The following is a 20490-nucleotide window of genomic DNA, read 5'->3' on the forward strand; positions in this document are numbered from 1 at the left end:
AAAATCCAGCTCGCTGCATACCTTGCAGTTATGTCATGAAATCCACCTATCTCCATTCTCCCCTTTATCGTTAAAACATCTCACTGGTAGAAGACTTAAATGCTGTTGCATACCTGAGCCCATCTATTATCAGAACATGAATATTCAGAATGTAGCCGTGCCAGCCTTTTAGTCTCCCCTATAAAAGACTCATTGTTCTCATTATGTAAAACCTAACATCAGTAACCTCAAAGAACATTCTTTTAAAGAAATAAATCTAGTTCATTTTTTGGGGTAATTATTATTACTGTGTCCTGCTTCGTGGTAACCCAGAACTCTTTTGTCTGCCTAGGTTTTGAGCCATTTAAAAAACAGCAGGCACTATCTTGCTTCCATATTTCTGCAAATTAACCATTTTGTCTGTGATGGGATTGGGTTCTCTCTCTCTCTCTCTCTCTCTCTCTCTCACACACATGTGCATGTTTTAGCCCTAACAATTGCCATTGCAAAGAGGAATGGTACATCAACAAAGCCACTTCCTGAGTATATTTCACTATTTTCACTTCTTCAGCTACTTTGGATTTGCAAACCATTTATTCTAGAATGGTTTGGCTGAGATCTTATTGAAGCCCACAGAAGTGTTTCTGGGAATACCTTTGATTTGATCATATAGGCTTGGAAGTCTCATTGAAAGTAATAGGACCTTCAAGTAAATAAACAAACATAGGACTGAGAAGAAATTTTAATTAATACACTGAAGAGGAATGTTTTGTATTTTAACCTCACATTTATTAATTTTGAGATAGGCAATGCTTTGTACCTTTGTGTTACCCTCTTAGAGTATTTTTAGAATTCGAATATTAAATTTCTGAAAGGGCTTTATTTAAATTAAATAACAAAAGCTTTCTTGGATGAATAAGAAACCATCGGCGCCATCCTATGCATCCTATTGAATTCAAACGGGCTTAATCTCAAGTAAATAGCTATAGGATTGTAGCCCAAAACAGCAGTAGGTGTACAACTGTTTTCTTTTAACTTTATGTAGAATCCCATGTGTGCACAAAGGGATATGTATGTGAAGCTGCTGCTCCATTGAAGTGACTGGGCAGGCCTTGTGAGTGACACAACCCTAAGTGTGCATTGCTGAACCCTGCAAATTGCTGGACCAAGACAATTTATTATGCAAGGATTCCCTACATTGAGTAACATTTGAAAGACATGTATTCCTCTTAATTTCTGTGGGTGGAGTCAATCCCTGTGATGGCTGTAGCTGGGTGGAGAGCCAGTCTCTATGCCTGCATGCACACAGACAATTAATACACAAATCTCACAGGAGGATCAGCGCTTAACAAATGGCCTCACTCCACAATTTCTTCAATGAAATCGGAATGAAATAGTGGTGTGTGCAACCTCTATTCCAAACATTTTGCTCATGCATTTTCATGACAAGCATCCTTCCAAAAATCTTGAACAGTGTTCCCTTTAAGGATGAGAGGTAGTGCACTAAAATGCTAGTTTTTTTAAAGTATCTAAAATATTTATTTGTTTGCTATCTTGCTACCTCCCCCCGCAAGAAGACATGTCTTCAATAAATGGAATTCATTGTGACAACTGGATAAATATGTTGAAAACTTGTAAACAGCTTACATAGCAAATCCACTGTTTTCTGGGTCAAGGACCTATTGCTAATCTCTTAATAATGGAGGATGACATGGTGTTCCTTGTAACTATAGGAAAAGAAACACGGTGGTATGTGACTTTTCCAAGTGCTTTGTTGTGCCCACAGTCTTTTTTTTTAAAAAATAATAATAATACTGAGGGGTGCGGTGTCATTTGAATTAAAGAATATGATTGACAGATGGTAGGCCAGAGGGAGTAACAAGTCTCTTTTTCATCTCTGTTCTGTAACTGAGACAGGGGCAGCTGGTCTTGTTAATAATCCTAGTATATTAAGTCTCCTAGAATCAGATTAATCATCAGACTACCTTACCCTGGGATAATTTTGCCCCTTTACGTCTGGTCTCCTTCTAGGTCTGCCCTTTTGTGGAAAAACAAGAGGCATTTGACTGCTTTAGATACTGTTTCCGTTAATACACATGCTTCTGTCGGGGTTCTGAACTGGCAGTACTAGGTTCTTGTCATTAATCCACTTTTTCCTGAAACCCTCCTTCCAGTTTATATGTTCTTGTGCGTATTATCTTTATGCTATCATTTTCTGGTGCTGATACAAATTGCAGGAAGTAATTCTTGGAGGCGATCTGTCAGTAGCACATGCACACCCTTGTACAAGGGTCAGCTATAATTTGATAGCTCTGTCTTCAGGCAGTACAAGAAGAACATTGATAATGATCATGAGCAGGGAAGTAAGTTTTCAGGCAGTTGGGCTTGGGGAAACGGTTCCCACTTCTCTGTATTTTTTTACAGACGCAAAGCCAATCCTTGAAAATATGAGCCCTGATACCGCTCACCCAGTCCTGGATACTTTGTGTTTGTGCTGCCACCGAAAAAACTGGCTTCAGTCCCAGGGGAAATGCTTCAGCAGCAGCCAACTACATCCTACGGCCTGAAATGAGTTTGCACTCTGGAGGACCCCCAACATGAATAGATATACGACTATCAAACAGCTGGGAGATGGGACATACGGTTCTGTCCTCCTGGGGAGAAGTATTGAATCAGGGGAGCTGATTGCCATTAAGAGGTAAGAGATGTTTGTTGTGTTGGCATTTTTAATTCTGTGCAGTTTTAGCATTGGGATATGTCCAGTGCTAGACCTACATAGAGTGGACCCATCAAAATAGACCTACTCTGTTTAGGATTAACATTGGATACTACCCTAGAAGCTGCACATATTTACAATGTCTGTGAAGCTTGTGGGTTTGAACTTCACTTACTCTGATGCTGGGCTATGGTTTCCAGCCACCGAGCTGTCAAAGGAGATCTGATGCATTGGTTGGAGGAATCAAAAGTAGCTTGATGACATACAAACATAATCCTGTTTGATAGGCCGCAGCCAAAGCTAAGTGTTAGTTATGATTCTGCAGAACAAGGTATTGGGTGAAGAATTCCGTTTCCTGAGAATCTCTGCTCCCTCTTTTTTTAAAAAATAAAATAAAATAAAAATCCCATTATGGTTGGGAAGATGTGCTTCAAAATAAATGGCCAAATCTCTTGACTTCTCAGAACATCAGTGGGATGCATTGCCCTTAATAACTTATTACTCTTGACAAGAGCTAGCAAAACCAGCATAAATTATGCAAAATATGTCCAGTCTAAATATTTTATATGGGTTACAGAATCCAGATTTTCTTGTTACAGAATAAGGTGTATGTATATAATTTGAGCATAGCACAGAATGCATGAAGCCTGGGCCATAGCCAGCTGGTATATTATAATCTCATCTCTCCAATTTGCCAGATGGCTTGTAACAGGATTTTGACTAATATTGACATGAACGTGCTCTTTGTGTACAGTGTGTGACATTTCACAGTGTACTTCAGAGACACAGTAATAGTGAATAAACTGGGGATGGGGGAACAGCAGTGCATTTTTGTCAGAAGGGAGGATTAAGGCACACTGCAATATAGCAATCTTTTATTGTCACTTTGGCAAGTTTCAGTGTTTGCCACATGCTTTTTCCCCAGATATTTTATTTCCTGGTTCACAGTTAGGTTTTTAATGACCTGGGCACAGATGACTAGGATGGCATGCACATTCCTAATATAAAGTTAGACATAATGTAACAATGTTTTTAATGGAAGAATCTCTGGTAACAGATGTCAACAACTTCATGTATCACTGGAAGGTGCTCAGTGTTAAGATATTTTTTTTGACTGGCTGCAAAAAGTTTCTCAAGTTTCGGCACAAAAATGGCCAATTCTCCTCAACTCTGGTTTTTTTTCTCTCTTTTGGCTAGAGATCAAGAATTATTTCCTGGAATGTTTTCTTGAGTGAGAGAAGAGAAAATGTTCTTGAACTTTTTCTCTGATAAGCAGAGAGAAAGACTAGGACTGGGTTCTAATGACATGATAACCAAAGGTGGGTTAAATAGTCAACAATGGGTTCAATAGTCAACGATTGGTTATTGTGCTGTCTATCAGAACTTTTTCACACCACGGTTGGTTATCCAGCCAAAATAACCAATGCAAATAACCAACACTGTGCAGAGTTGATTATTTGAACAACTGTTGGTTATCATGGCATGTATTGGACACCGTGGACTATTTCGTCACACACAGTTGGTTATGTTCGGCTTATACGGACAGAGTCCCCTGGCAAGAGCAAACGAAGTGATGGCTGCCGTTCCAGTCCAGCCGGCAGAACTCGCATTGGCTGATGGGATACCAGCAGGAGGACTGAGGGGGGAAAGAAGACAGGGGTTGTGTCAATCAGATATACCGTTGACTAATAGTCAACTCGACACTGGCCTTAATCCATACCACGGTTGATTATAATCATGTTGTTCGGGGAGTACCCCCTCAATAATAAAACGTGGAAATGACTATTAACCCACCACTGACTATTGTGTTGTCTGAATGCAGTCAATTGTTCCCTTTACATTTTAAGCTTTGGGAGTATGTGGGACATGGTTCTTACTTAATAATAATGTGAAAAGGGGATTGCTTGACCACAATTTCATAGGACTTTTGAATAACATGCTGTTTTGTCAAGATCCCATTTTAATAAAAGTTCTCTGGTTTAGTTTCCATCCAGAAGTTGACAATGGAAATGTGTGTGTATATGTATGTATGAACATTGTGTGAGTATGCAATGAGTTTAGCGAACACTTTGCACTTCATGGGGGAAACGTTGAGACTGCACAGTGCACTATGTATATACATATAAAAAGTGAAACATTCTTAAATAAAATACAAATGCTTTCGATAAATGTGTGTTTGCCGGTCTGTGGATTTCCCGAATATAGAATGAACAGGCTCAATAGATCGAACCCTTCTGACTGAAGACAGAATTGCCCAGAGCTCAAGATAGTCTCCTATCCTTAAAACAACCAAATAAAAAACAATATAAAACAATGCTTCTTCAGAAACCAATTCAACAACATCAAACTTCTAACAATTAGAGCTGTGTGGTTTAAAAATAAACTGCAGCAAAGAAAGAGACCATTTTCTTATTTTGCATAATTCTCTAAGGACCTCTTGCATCTGTGATGTTACCAGACAGAACCTCTGTTCTTAGACATAAAGAGAAGAATCTTAGCTTTATTTGTTTTAAAACCAGTTAAAAAAAATGAGATTTTTCAGAATTTGTACAGGCCTGGCATGTGGGTTGACTTCCGAAGATTTACTTTAGACACTTCCACCTCGAAATGCCTGTGGGGTGTGTTTTACCCACTCCACCCCCATTGAACAGCAAATGGTCAGGCCTTATCTGAATCCGCTGTTTTGACCATGTCAGAAGTGCCGGGAATGGAAGGTGCTGTTGGAAGGCCAAAGATCCCTTATGCGTGCAGAACTAGTTGTATGGTTTGTTGGATCCCAGCTGCAAAATAAGCACCGGCCTGATTGTTGTAGACTTCCTGTACTTCTCCAATTTTACATTGCAATGGAGCTAGAACACAAATGGTATCAAATTGTAGGTGATACTGACTTGTTCTGTGGTTCACAGGATGAAGAGGAAATTTTATTCCTGGGAAGAATGCATGAATCTTCGAGAGGTTAAGGTACATGCCAATTCCATCTGTTTACAATTCAGTACAGAGAACTTTCATTTTAAATCAAGGCATCATTTTTTTTCTTTTAAATGGACTATGCAGTGTTCAGACCTTTTCTGTCTTTTATCTAAAATGCATTTAACTTCCTTTCCATATAGTGAGATCTATGATGCATGTACTTGCAAGAGATGTCTGGAAATTGTGCGGCATTATTTTGAAGTGTTTGAAATGTATAACCTTTTGAACTGTTGATCAATGAGCTAAAGGCAGCCAATTGGCTCTCAGATGATGGTAGCACTTTTAACGAGGCAACTGACTAGAGCACTCGAAGAGTAGCTGGGAAAGGCAAGTGGAAGTAAATGCCAAGGAAGGTGGGGGAAATATATGCACCTGTGCTGTGGTTTAGCCACATAACTTCTCCCATCCTGCTTCCACGAATAAGCTGCACCAAGAGTCTGGGATCCAGATCTTGTGATCATCCTGGAAAGGCTATGTGGATTTCCAGATCTGATGTGACGTTTCCAAACTTGCATTTGCATTCATCATCACATTGATGTAAAAAGCTGTTTTGGAAGCATTACTAGGCTTCACATCCCATCTGATTCATGAATTTATGGGGGTGGTTTTGGGCAAGATGCCTGTCTCATCTCTGACTGTAGAAGAAGAGTATTATTGGCCTGTATTCCAGGGCTGTTGCGAAGATAATGAGATGAGTATTAGCATCGCCTCTACAGCAAAGCAACTTTAGTGTCTCTATCATGGTTTATTAAGGAAAAGAGATTTACAGGTAGCAGTTAGTGAATCTGTCATGGGTATAATGGTATGATGCAAAGAGGAGAACCTGAAGGTGTGCTCCCAACCCAAAGTTCATACTTCAACAGAGGGCAGAGCTTTGGTTCAAGGTCAGCAGTTGGATGCTGTCTTGGACTATGCCGAACATCCTTATTCTTTCAGGGCTCTGAGCTGCGAAGCTGCTGAAGAACAGTTTGCACCAACTTGCTCTTTATCAGTATGCATCTTACAAGGCTAGGAGAACATTGTGCCTATCTAACTTGAGGAGACGGGCCTCTTTTCTTTTCTTTTTAACAGCCAGCTCCTTAAATTTAGCCGCATCTCAAGTTACATTCCTGGGACAAGCATTCATTGTTGCTCACCTTGAAGTCCACATTGCAATAGGGTCTTTAATAGTCTTATCTCATGTTTTCAGTCCTTGAAGAAACTCAACCATGCCAATGTGGTGAAACTGAAAGAAGTTATCAGAGAAAATGATCATCTGTACTTCGTATTCGAATACATGAAGGAGAACCTTTATCAGTTAATGAAAGAAAGGTATGCCGGCTTTCTCACAAACACATTCTAATTTGGATGTCTGAAACTAAATTTATAACTAATCAATACTTTGGAATTCAGCCTCCCAAGTATTGCTACTATGAAGCCTTAATTCGTTTCAACCAAATAACTGCATAAACGCGAAGTGTTGTAGAATGCTCAAACCCCCACTACTTGCCTCAGAGGACATTGGTGGGAGCAGCTGAGGGCCAGCTCCAGGTTTGAGGGAAAAGTGACCTCAGTCACTGTCCCCAGCTTTCTGGGGCTTATCTGGTAGCAGCAGATCCCTGAGCAATACTACAAGCAGCACTGAGTGTCCTGAATCTAGCTGCCAGGTAAATTTCCCCTAATACCTCAGAGTGCCAAGCTGGATTTTTTAATTTTTTTTTTAAAGTGGCAACCATCAGCAGTGGGCCCAGTTGTAGCACCTGCAGTTGCCCAAGGTTGCCAAGTGCTGGTGCCATCCCTGGAGTTGCTGACCATAATTAAAGGGCAACATCTGGGATACACAAGAAGGAAGCCAGGAAATGCTGCTTGAGTAATCTTGGCACTATACCAACTCCATGTAGTTTTTCTTCCTGTCTTGGACTTGAGTGAGTTTGTTTCACATTGCATTTTAGAGCCTCATGGAACTATAAAGCAGGATATAAGTATTCTTAATAAATAAATAATAGAATGGGATATTTTTTCTAGAAAATCCTATATCTTGTATGGGCTAATTTTATTGAATAGAGATGTATATACCATGCTTATTGTGACGTGTGGGGCTGCTCTTGTCCATTCTAGCTTTCAGGTGTATATGCAGTAAAAAACGAGCATAGGTAAGATGAAACCCCACATGTGAACATAAACTTCCTTCCTCCTCTTCTACCGTACAGGAACAAATTGTTTCCGGAATCCACTGTCAGGAATATTATGTATCAGATTCTTCAAGGGCTTGCATTCATACATAAGCACGGTAAGACCTAAGTGCCAAACTCTATGAGTATCTGTGATTATTTCAGTGGCATAAATATTTTAGAAATATTTGGGCAGTCATAAAGCTTTCTTATTTGGGTTCAGGAAGGTAAAACTGACTTGTCAAAAGTAGTGTGAATGAGGCTGGAAAGACTCTTCTCTCCGGTGTGTTACAAAAAGTGTATTAAAAGTTTATTATAAGAGTATTTAGATGGAGTTCCTAATAAAACCTAGAGTCTCTTATTTGAGAGTGAGCCCCACTGAACTCAACTGGACTCCCTTCTGGGTAAACATGGCATAGGATTGTGCAGCACGAAATGTATTTGTTCAGCCAGGTTCTTTGAGTAAAGAGTTCTATTGTTAAACTGACCTCCTACTCTTCTTAGAGGATTATGCATTGCCATCCCCAGCGGGAGCTGCAGCGTTCAAGTAAAGCTGCCAGGATTACATTGCTAAAAGAAAATTTAGCAAATTGTGTGGCCAGAGGTCTATTAGCATCTTTGAAGCAAATGTAGACCCATAGTAGTTCTGTGTAGTACTAAGGATGATTATACTGGCCTGTTATGTAGCGCCGTAATATTTACTGAAATAAGAACAAAAGAAGAGCCATTCTGGATCGGACCAAAGGTCCACTTAGTCCAGCATTTTGTTCACACAGCGGCCAAGCAGATGCCCATAGGAAACCCACAAGAAGTATTATTATTATGATTATTATTTATTTATTTATTTATATAGCGCCATCAATGTACATGGTGCTGTACAGAGTAAAACAATAAAATAGCAAGACCCTGCCGCATAGGCTTACATTCTAATAAAATCATAATAAAACAATAAGGAGGGGAAGAGAATGCACCAAACAGGCACAGGGTAGAGTAAAACTAACAGTATAAAAGTCAGAACAAAATCAAGTTTTAAAAGCTTGCAACAGCACCCTTCCGCCCAAGTTCCCCAGGAACTGGTGTACTGGTGGTAGCATATAGCCATCGGAACTAGTTAGTATTAATAGCATTACTCTCCATAAATTTGTTGAATGCCCTTTTAAAATCATTCAAATTGGTGGGCATCATTACATCTTCTGGCAACGAATTCCATAGTTTAACTATGCACTGTGTAAAGAAATACCTCTTTTTATCTTTCCAGAATCAGCTTCTTAGGATGACTCCAGTTCTAGTATTATGAGAGGGAGAGAGAGAGAAGACAGAGGGGGAGATTCCACACCCTGCATAATTTTGTATACCTATATAATGTCTCCCCACAAAATACTACGTAGATGTGAAGCACTTTGAACATTACCTCCTCCTCCCCTCCCAGCACTTAGATGCTAAGTTTCTTCATGTGGAAAAAGGGAAGAAATATTCACATTCATACATACTTTTTAAGAGAGAAAAGGAGTCGTTATCTTTTCAGAGCTTCACCCCAAAATCTAAAGCACACTTAGGAGAGGACATTTTACAATTAACAAAATATCTCAACTTGTTCTCTCAATATCTTCTCTTAATAAAGTGTGATGGGGTATAATTAGGGCTGTAATGAAAGGAGACAGGGGCCAAGCAATTATATATTTGGAGTTGGGGCCTATTGTTTTCTGAAAAGCTCATTCTTTGCAACATACAAAGGACTGCATTTTCTAAAACGCAAAACAGTTTCATAAAGTGAAAACAAAGTGGATGATTTGGTAGCAGATTGTGACACAATTCAAATGTTCCCAAATAGCACACAGTACAGCAATTCTTGTACTGTGCTACCTTAAATGACAGGTACATAGTTGCATGGTTCCCTATGTACATAGCTTGTGGTATTTTAAAAGTTGGAATATCCAGGAGAAGGATATTCTCTCTGCATGCTGGATCTCTATGTACAGAGAGCTCTATTCAAGCATAGAGCCCCAAACTTCTATCTGAAGTAATCCAATCCAGGAAAGACTGCACCATGTGCTATTTCTGAACATTTGCCTTGCATTTCAAACATCCTGTTCTGGTGTGGCTCTTTCCATTATTAAACACAGTGGTTAATAAGCACAGAAGAGTTTTTGATGCTTCAATAAGAAATACGTAATGGGATTTTTATTGAGCAGGGATTCAGCCCCAGGATCTCTTCGTGCTGTGAATCAGCCATGGAACATAAGAAATGAGGACAGAACCTCTTACCATATGTGGAGAGCTTTTTCACAGAGTCATCACCTCTAGCTTTCATACTCTGGGTTAGCAAATAGAGCTTCTAAGTCAGAGAGTGTGGCTTCCAGGCATGCCTGAACTTGAAATATTGCTCTCTCAAATAAACTACTTATTATTAGGGATTCCCGCCTTTTTTCTTTTTTACTGGCCTCAACTTCTGTGCCTTTAACAGCAGCTTGATCAGCAGTCATTAGATTATAATCTTCCTCCCATAAAAAGTTCTAATCTACTGATTTCTGCAAACCAAAATGTTTGTTTGCACAGGAGTGGGACAGGCTGGTTTTCTTCCAGCCAGTTGGCAAGCCTTCTGAGGCCTAGCCATAAAACGCACACTGGAATAAGGAAAATAAGGGTGGGAGGAAAGACTGACCAATGCGTTTTTTTGAATTGTAGGTTTTTTTCATAGAGACTTGAAACCCGAAAATCTCCTTTGCATGGGACCGGAACTTGTGAAAATTGCGGACTTTGGCCTTGCACGGGAAATTAGGTCCAGGCCTCCCTACACTGACTATGTATCCACAAGATGGTAAATACTTGAGTCGGATTGTGCTTTATGTGGAGTTGAAGACTACTTCAGTCCTCACCATGCTTGTAATTTGAAGTCCGGGATTAAATAGAAGCCTCAATACCTTTCTGTTGAATGTTCTTCCTTGGTCAGTCTGATTAAGATATGTATATTTATAAAGGGGCTGGATCCAGATCTGGATTTAGGTGTGTGCGACAGGGCTAGCAGAGGCAGACTTCCACCCCATCTTCTCCGTGGTAGTGCCTACATCACACACCCCTAATGCCTCACTGAGGAGTGGGGGACCCTGTTAAATTGGGTGGGTTGTGGTATGGGGGCGGAGGGGGAATCTCCACAAAACAGGTTGAAAGTGCCTCTGCATGGTTTTTAGGGATGCCTCCACTTCCCCCTCATCCCCCCCACACCACAGCACTCCCCACCATTTGCCATAAGGAAGAGGGGTGGGAAAGTTTGCAAATACGACAGATGAAGCTCCTCTATCCAATTGAACATGGATTGCTTGTTTTGCCAGAGCTCCCAAGGTGCTGTCTCAGTCTTCTCAGAACAGCCTTCCCCAACTTGGGACCTCCAGATCTATTGGACTGCAACTTCTGTTGTTCTCAGCCAGCATTGCCAATGACCATGTTGGCTGGGAATAATGGGAGTTGCTGACCGACACATCTGGAAGGCCGAGGTTGGAGGTGGCTGTCCTAGAACTTGTATGATTTGTCTTGGACCGCCTGGGAGCAGCCGTGGAACAGCTCTGCCAGCTGAGAATTCTGAAGGCTGCTTCACCAACAGGCAGAGAAAGCTTGAAGGGCTTAGAAAGACACTGTTCTGCCTGCTCTAGCATTCTCTGCCTGTTGGCGTGGGAGCCTTCAAAATTCTCAATAGGCCAAGTTTAACACTTGGCACGATAAATCCAAGACAATATATGTCTGCCTTATATTTATGGGCCCCAAAGGTTCTATTTCCATTGGCTTGCGTGGGGTTAAAGGTGCTGCAAGTGACTGCAGATGACTTAGAATGTGCTCGGCACCTCACTACTCCCAACTTCTGAGGCTAAAGATCTCTGCACAGACACCAGGACTGGGTTTAATCAACACGATAACCAGTGGTGGTTTAAATAGTCAATGGTTGGTTATTTAATCCACCATGGGTTATCTTGTTGTGTGGAGGGAGTTTTTTTTAACCAACGGTTGATTATTTGATCAAAATAACCAACACAACCAACGCTGTGCAGAGTTGGCTATTTGAAACACCATTGGCTATTGTGTTGTGTGGAGGGCACCGGTGCTTGGCCATCATTGGTTATTTCGTCAGCCACAGAGTTGCAAGGCAAGAGCAGTCAAAGTGGTGGCTGCCGCTCTAGTCCAGCTGGCAGGATAGATTTTCGGCAGCAAATGGCTGATGGGATACTAGCAGGAGGACTGAGTGGGGAGAGAGGGACAGGGATGAGTGAGTCAACTCAGTGTTGACTAATAGTCAACTCAACACTGATCCTAATCCACACCACGGTTGCTTATTAGCATGTTGTGTGGGGTGTATCCCTGGATAAACAACTGTTAAGTTGATTATTATTCCATCGTTGACTATTGTTTTGTCTGAACACAGATTGTCTTGGGGAAAGTCTAAGCAGTATTAATACAAATATCAGCATCATTATTATTATTATTATTATTATTATTATTATTATTATTATTATTATTCTTTGCCCTGAACAGCATTGGAGGATGGAGGGTTCCCTTTTTAGAGGGTTCTTGCTGCTGTGCAGAAAGAAAGAATGGGACCTCTTGCAGTCACTTTCCAGTGCCAATGTATTAATCCAGTGTACTACTTTGATTGGCGTAGTTTATCAATGAATACTACTGCTTGCTTGTGTTTTGTCTTACAGGTACAGAGCGCCAGAAGTGCTCTTGAGATCCACTAGCTATAGTTCTCCCATTGATATCTGGGCTGTTGGTTGCATCATGGCAGAGGTTTACACACTCAGGCCGCTTTTCCCAGGGGCCAGCGAAATTGATACTATTTTCAAGATTTGCCAAATACTTGGAACGCCAAAAAAGGTACCCAAATGAGAACCAATGCCAATTGGCTCCTTTGCATAGGGGCATTTGCGGAAGAAAATTTTCAGTTTGCATTGTGCAATGTTTCTGTTGCCCTCCAGCAAGTGTGGGCAACTTGTGGCCCTCCAGATGTTTTGGCCTACAACTCCCATCATCCTTTACCACTGACTGTGCTGGCTAGGGTTGATGGAAGCCATAGGCCAAAACTTCTGGAGGGTCACAAATTGCCCACTCCTTCCCTAGAGAAATGTAATTTAGCACATTTATTTTACTTGCATTAGTAAACAAAGCTTAAAAAAAAAAGCACCCATGTTAATTTTTCACCCTAATACATCACAAGTTTTTTGACATGAAATAACTGAGAAAAATTAAAGGAAATTCAGTGTGATTTAAAAGTTAGTTCATGTAGAATGCTTTTATCAGAATACTTATAAAAATTAAAGATAATACCATGGACTTCTCTTACATTGTTTAAATTTAGGGGGGTGGGGGAAACAGAAGAACTGAAAACAGTTGACACACCCATTAATTTTAGCAACTGCATGATCTGCTGACAACCACTCATCTGTTTTATCAGAGTTCCACTTTCTTCCAACAAGGTTGTTAGGATGCCTTCAGTTTTGTTGTTACTATTTATTAGATCCATGTAATACTAAAACATAAATGTATTTCAAGGACAAATACCTATGTGTTCTGTCACAGACTTGCTAGGAATATTCACCCGAAAAGCATTGGCCCTGTTCAGAAGACACCTTAAACCATGGCTTTAACCATGGTGAATAAAGCAAAAAGCCTTATTCACTGTGGTTAAGGTTTAAGGTGTCTTCTGAACGGGCCCTTTAATTACAACTCTGAACCTGCCAAGCTTGTCTAGTATTTTATTTGCAATTGGCATCCTTTCATTGTTACTTATGAATTTGCAAAACAGAAATTTTTCTACCAAAAAAAAAAAAAAGCCCTGGGATATTCCCCCCTTCAATTACCAGTAATAATTTACAACACTTTGGTTTGATCTATTTTCAGTAATGTGAATTCACCAATCAGTTTTAGATAAATTACTACGCCTTGTGAGCCCTTGCCTGCAGTGTAAAGTGGTCCAGCCCAGTCCCAGGTATACCACCTCAGGAGAAATGGACCTGGGGCTATTTAATTTTCCCCAAGGTGATAAAAACGGCTCCAATTATATTCTGCATCAACACTGTCCATTGGGCTCTAACCGCCGGTGCTTGCTGCTGTTCTTGTGTCACTTACCTTGAATTAAAAAGAACTAAATTAGGAGCCCTCGGTATTGCTAGGTGTTGTTGCCTTTCTTAGATCAGTTCAGCCTCTGATTTGTTCCTCGATACAATCTGCTTGTCAGCTGGTTATATAGCCAGGCCTTCATGCCTTTTTGGAAATGTTGCCTGTTAAGGCAAGGGGGTGACATCTTGTCCAGGGCTGCAGTAGCTACGCAGGCATTCTTTTCATGCCAGGCCTACTTCAATCCTTTTTCAGAATGACTGGCCCGAAGGCTACCAGCTCGCAGGCACCATGAATTTCCGCTGGCCGCAGTGCGTCCCAAATAACCTGAAGACCCTCATCCCTAACTCAAGCAGTGAAGCAATTCAGCTCATGAGAGACATGCTGCAGTGGGACCCCAAAAAACGTCCGACGGCGAGCCAGGTTTGCTGACCGTTCATAGGCCTTCACAAGCCACTCCTTGCCTCTTACCCAGGATTGAAGAAGCTCTTCCAAGCTGTACAAGAGGAAAAGGCGCACAACATTTTTGCATGCTTCCGACCACTCTCTGCATTCCTTTTGCTTTTAGTCTCAGTTTAGGCAAACGCATGTCTGACTTGGTGGGGCCACAAACCCACTCACCCACTACCGCTGCAATTGTTTTTCTTGCAATTTCTATATATACCACCGTGCTTCCCAAAAGTCCAGCATTCTGGGCTACCAGTCCAGCATTCTGTTCCCACAGTGGCTAACCAGACGTCTCTAGGAAGCCCACAAGCAGGACATAAAGAAAATAGAACCCTCCTCCCCATGTTCCCCAACAACTGATATACAGAGATATCCTGTTCCTTTTCCCTGCATCCCTATCCCTGCTTTTCATCAAACGGACACATGAAGTTGGGCTTTGTGTTTATGCCAGAACAGTGTTGGGGGAAAGGCGCGTTTGTCAACTCTATCTGATCCTGTATTAGATGTCAGTGCAAATATAAAGTAAACCCACTTTTTGAAGTGAAACCCACCTTTTGAAGAATAGAGGTTGTCTTGTCCTAATTAAAATGAGAGAAGCAGCTATGCTAAGATAAAATTCTCTTATATGGCTAGACCACAGATGAGTTGTACAGAGAGAGGTCTGTACTAGCATTCACATGACACAAAAACAATGAAAATGCTGTACCCTGCCAACCCAGATTTTGCATCCTGTATAATTTATGCCAATTGGACTTACTATTCGTTTAAGTGTAGACAGCCTTGCTGCCTACACTTTTCCAAGCACATCTTTGCAGCCTCAAGAAATTTGTGTGTTTGTTTAAATGAAATTGGAGACTTACAAGAAGCTGAATTTTGCACATGCTGCTGTATTCTGAGTTTTCCTGACCTCCTGCAGAATTGTGGCGTGCCCACAGCTCTGAGTATTGAGGCCAAAAGCATTGCTGTTTTTGCTTGCTTGATTTTTCTAATTTAACTAATTGGTCTCTCCCTTGGATTTTAGGCACTTCGGTATCCTTACTTCCAGGTTGGCCAAGCACTGGGCGTCTCTCGCTGTATTCAGGAAGTGGGAAAACAACAGAGAGACCTTCCCGATAAAGCACAAGTCCACATCAAACCCATTCCGCCTGCACAGCCTCCAGCTAAAGCACAAGTCCGCCTTTCGTTCAGACCATGCCAGCAGAACCAGCCCTCCCATGCTCTGATCTACCCATCCAAAACAGACTCCGCAATGAGTGACCATTTAAGGGAAGACAAGCGTAGCCAGGTGGCTTTGCCATCCATCCACAGTAAGATTCCTCCGCAGGTAAGACACCGTCTTTGAGAGCTCTGCCTTTTAAAAACGTGGATATCTGCCGTTTTCTTGCTCTAGTGTTTTCAATAGGAATAGCAGCCTGTGTTAGGCGATTCATATTAAATGGAGATAGATGAATAGCATTTTTGTTCTTGTTCCTGGATTCCTTCTGCATGCTAAGAGTTTGCCTCTGTCCCCATTGAGCTTATCTCTCCAGAAGCAGCATGATATTGCACAGAATACTATTCTGTGACGATCTTGGAAACTTTGACTTCGTTCCCAGAGCGTTAGAAATTGCTGTCAGTGTAGAGCAGGCAGAAAGGGGGGGTGGGGGGCTTTGCTATATTGATGTGTGTTGATGGTTATTGAGATGCACCTACTAGAAAAAATATGAGAACTGTTCCTGAGTTCTATTGCTGGGTGAAGGAAATACCTATCCTAGCAAAAAAGTGAAATTTAACCAACAAATGAAGTCAGAATTTGGATGAAGAAATCTGGGACCCAGATTTTTGAGGTACATTTGGCTGTGTCCTGCAATCGAAATTCCCCTTGTCGGACAATTTTCTCCCCTACCTAAGATGGAGCAGCAAGACCATGCCTTGCCTCTCTGTCCATGTGCTGTGCCCCTCCTGCCTCCAAGGCTCCTGGGTGTAACACTTGAAAAGGGCACCCCTGCATAAAATGCAGTGTTGGTTGGCCCAGGCTGCATGGCCCAGATCATTTTTCTGGCATACAGATCACACTGTTCAGACCAATGTTCATTTGCCTTATAGAAACATTACTACATGTGGATGTCTGGATAATGTCAGGTAGGCAGGGAAAGATGGCACAATATCACTTACCAGAAATGGGGCAAAGTATCATTAATGTCATGGAAACATTGCTAAGACTATGCTTTGCCTCTTCAAATCCAACGTGAGCTCTCTTGGATCACACCCCATCCTTCATTTTTACTCCTCTATCATTTTCCATGACCATATCTTGGATTAAATACACACACATACACACACACACACACACACACACACATATATATATATATATATAAGTAGGTTTAATCTACTTTGATTTAGTTGCTATTATCCCCCTCCTCCTCCTCCCTCCCAATCCCCTTTCCTTTTGTGTCATGTCTTTTAGATTGTAAGCCTGTGGGCAGGGACTGTCAAGAAATACTTTTGTAAGCCGCCGTGAGAGCCTTTTTTGGCTGAATGGCGGCATAAAAATCCTTAAATAAATAAATAAATTATTGTTAGTTTTTATGCCCAGCATTGTTTTACAGCTATCTTTATCTCCCTTTATAAGTTTGGCTTTTGTGCTCTTTGTTTTAACATATGCATCAATGTTAATAAATATTCATATTGTTGCCACTTTGAATGAACCATTAATAATACCCTTAATTGCAGATGAAGTTCTGGTTGCCTGGTTCTTTCATCCTATACGAAAAATTAATTAAACATTTCTGCTGCAGAAGCAATTCTGCCCATAATTTATCCTACCTGACTTTTTTGCGGGGGATAGGAATTGGGGTTGATGAGCAGAAAAAAAGAGAGAGATGGACACCTAAAACCTGTCTCTCACCCTGACATAAGAGGTGCCCATTGCAGCAGTAGATTATAGCAGCAGTAGAAGTATTACACCTACTACTAAAGTCCCATTCCATGCTCATTAGAAGCTCTTCTTGTTCATAGAGCAATTCTGAAATTCAAGCATCTTTAAAGGAGGAATTTATAGCACACTCGTGACTGGCCCCTCACAGAAGTTTGTGGGTCATTTTGACAATGACGTCAGCCTCCTGCATGTCTCCCACTCCATTTCCTGGTTTTAGCGTCATAAATTAAACCACAGAAAACCCGACTCTTCTGAGATATGTCGGGTTTGTCAGGATTGCTTGTTGTGTGCAGGCAAGGTTGTGTTATAAAATGCCCACTAGAAGGCGATGTCCCATTGACATGTATAGGCCCACGTGGGTTGCTGCTCTCTTCTCCATGTAATTTCAGCTCATTTTAGAGAAGCAGGAAGCAGAGCCACGGTAAGGAGACACGACTTCCCCCATCTGAAAGTCCTCTTCATATGCTTTTTTCCTGTTTCATATTTTCTTCCCCTGCATTGACAGAAAGCAACCACTGTGACAGAGAAAACAAATGGTGAACTCAAACCAAAGAACCGGCGTCGATGGGGACACGTTACTGGAACACTAAAAGGTTCTGACGACTGGGAGGATTTGGACAGCTGTGAGGTTAACTCTTCCCTTCCCAGAACTGATTTTAAAAGCAAAGGACAGAATGTTGAAGCTCTCTGTAGGCAAGTTATTATTCTCCCTCCCTCTCGTGTGCATTTAGTTGTCATTACCTTACCAACTTTTTAGTTTGTACATTTATACTCCTATCCTAATCAGATTTACTTTAAAAAGGTTGCTATTTTATGCACACCTATTAGGGAGTAAGTAACTGTTGAACTCAGTGTAGCTCTTTTTCTGAGTAAACATACTTGGAATCACCGACATTAACTTACTTTCAAATAAGGATGATTAGGATTTTGAGTCTTGGTGCTTTCACACCTGAGGCTTACATCATGTTTTACTTAAACTAACCTATGAATGTATGACATACATTGGCTGCAATTTGCCATTTAAAGCCATCTCTGTCATGTTTCATACTCAGGCACAGCATGAATGGCACAAGAGACCCTCAAAAGCACCTCTATAGTATCCTGTGTAAATATGTCCTTAATGACTTGCGGAGTGTTCCTGCGTAGTTAGGATGCATTGACCCCTCTTAAGTCCAATGAGTTTAAAGCAACCTGTGTGAAAAAATGCAGTCATGCAGTCTGATCTTTGCCTGCCTAGAGCCTACCTTGTGCTTTTTTTGTGCCAGGTGAACATCTTATTTTCCCAGGCAGTGTAGTCTTTCATTTTCTGTTGTTTTAAATCTGTTACAGTATTTTAAATCTTTGTATTGCTGCTAGGTTTTACTTTGGTTTATATTTTTATTTTATACTGTACTTTAAAACCTTTGTATTGTATTTTATCATGTTGCATTTTATGGTTTTAATTGTGAACCTCCCAGAGAGGTTTGGCTATTTTATTCATTGCATTTATATCCCGCCTTTTTAAGGAACCCAAGGCAGCATACATAATCCTCCTCCTCCTCTCCGATTTATCCTCACAACAACAACCCTGTGAGGTAGATTGGGCTGAGAGTCTGTGACTGGCCCAAAGTCACCCAGTGAGCTTCCATGGCCGAGTGGGGACTAGTACCAGGATCTCCCGACTCCCAGTCCGACACTCTAGCTGCTACACCACACTGGCTCTATTAAGCGGTAAAGAAATGTAGTAAACAAATGAAATATAAAGGTGTGTGCTTACTTGGGAGTGAATCCCACTCAGTTTAGTGGAGATTGCTCCCAGGTAACTACAGCCCAAATCCTCTGCATGATTATGCAGAACTACGTCCCAATTCCTTCTTTGGGATCCACTTTCAAGTAAGTGAGCATTAGATTCGCAGCCTTAATCAAGAATCCCTCATGGAGGCTTTTTGTCTTCCCTCTTCTTGGCTTGGTGCTTCTCCCATGGCGTGGCATACACCTTCTATGCATTGTGTATCTTCTTCCATCTGATTTCAGTTGACACTTTGAGGGGTAATGGCTTTTTGTATTTCAGCATTGGAGCAGATGAGGCTTTTCTCAATTTGCATGGGGCCTGTCTGAATTTGACTGCAGCTTCCTTGGGAAGACACGTGGCTCATTTTGTTTCTTTGCCTGGAAACCAAAGAGTTCATAGCAGTTGAGAGGAAGGAGCCATGTGTCTCATGCAGCAAATAAACATGGCTGTTTGGTTTTGGTTACAGATTTGAGAGTATTTTGGATCTGAAGCCTTCAGCCTGCCTAGGGACTGGAAATAGTGCACCTTCCTACCTTCGGCAGGACACCCCGACATTACAAGTTTCTGCAGCCAAGCAACATTACTTGAAACATTCTAGGTATTTACCTGGTTAGTAAAAAAACCCAAAATCTTTACTATGACACTTCATAGAATACGGCAATTAGCTTTTAATAAGGGTGGGTAATCTATCGTCTAAGGCCTCAAGCTGCTTCTTGTATTAAGGCACTTTTCTTTTCTTTAAACCATCTGTCCTATTGCCAGCAAAGCTTCTTGAGAATGTATTTTCAAAATACCATAACCTTGCTTTAAAATGCATTTGAGCAAAATACAGCGTTTGGGTCAATTTTTTGTATTACTGACTCTTGGTTGAGTATTTGATTGCAATGTCCTCAGTTACGATTGTTTCTTTAAAAAAACACCACCACCTGATATCTATTGTTGTTGTTACATTTGTATACCATTCTTTCTGCAAGGAATGCAGAATACATTTTATTTTATTAGCTGGTGAGGTAGGCCAGACTGCAAGGAAGTGCAAAAGGGTTAGCAGCCTGACCATGGCTTAGTGTGTTGTCTGAACAGGCCCACCTAGATTAAGTGTTCTAAACATCCTCCCACCCCCTAGGGAAAACACTCCTCTGCCCCCCGACCTTGCCCAATCAGGCACCTATGTTTGCAAGTAATTATGTTAGTAGGTAAGAACTACCTCAGTCCACAAACTGGGGAGCAGAACAAAATCCCTAAATAATTGTTATCCTGCTGCATTTTAACAGCAGCTTACTTCTTACCCTAGGAATAAGCACAAGAAATAATTTAGTCTCCAGTTCAAGCAAAGATTCCATCCCGTCTCATCCGTGGCCCAGTTCTAATTTGCCTGGAAAGACATCAGCCGTGGCAGGAGGGATCACCAGGCTAAACTCCAGTAAGAACTATTGAA

At 41.2% G+C, this 20490-nt stretch overlaps 1 protein-coding gene across 4 annotated transcripts in view; it reads left to right on the forward strand.

Annotated features, from left to right (window-relative positions):
- Positions 1–20490, forward strand: part of CILK1 (ciliogenesis associated kinase 1) — a 32410-nt gene that overhangs the window by 4686 nt on the left and 7234 nt on the right. For 2 of the 4 annotated variants that reach the window (XM_063125072.1, XM_063125071.1), the window contains exons 3-13: positions 2404–2677; positions 5602–5656; positions 6855–6976; positions 7855–7934; positions 10501–10633; positions 12507–12678; positions 14173–14340; positions 15386–15688; positions 17790–17977; positions 19522–19664; positions 20347–20475. In XM_063125072.1, coding sequence (XP_062981142.1) covers positions 2577–2677; positions 5602–5656; positions 6855–6976; positions 7855–7934; positions 10501–10633; positions 12507–12678; positions 14173–14340; positions 15386–15688; positions 17790–17977; positions 19522–19664; positions 20347–20475 — 1594 coding nt within the window. In that variant the 5' untranslated portion in view covers positions 2404–2576. Of the gene's footprint in view, positions 1–2403; positions 2678–5601; positions 5657–6854; positions 6977–7854; positions 7935–10500; positions 10634–12506; positions 12679–14172; positions 14341–15385; positions 15689–17789; positions 17978–19521; positions 19665–20346; positions 20476–20490 lie in introns of those variants that run through there. The other 2 variants (XM_063125076.1, XM_063125073.1) reach the window with 2 other exon arrangements.

Source organism: Elgaria multicarinata, chromosome 4 (assembly GCF_023053635.1).
Source record: "Elgaria multicarinata webbii isolate HBS135686 ecotype San Diego chromosome 4, rElgMul1.1.pri, whole genome shotgun sequence".
NCBI classification, from domain to species: Eukaryota; Metazoa; Chordata; class Lepidosauria; order Squamata; family Anguidae; genus Elgaria; species Elgaria multicarinata.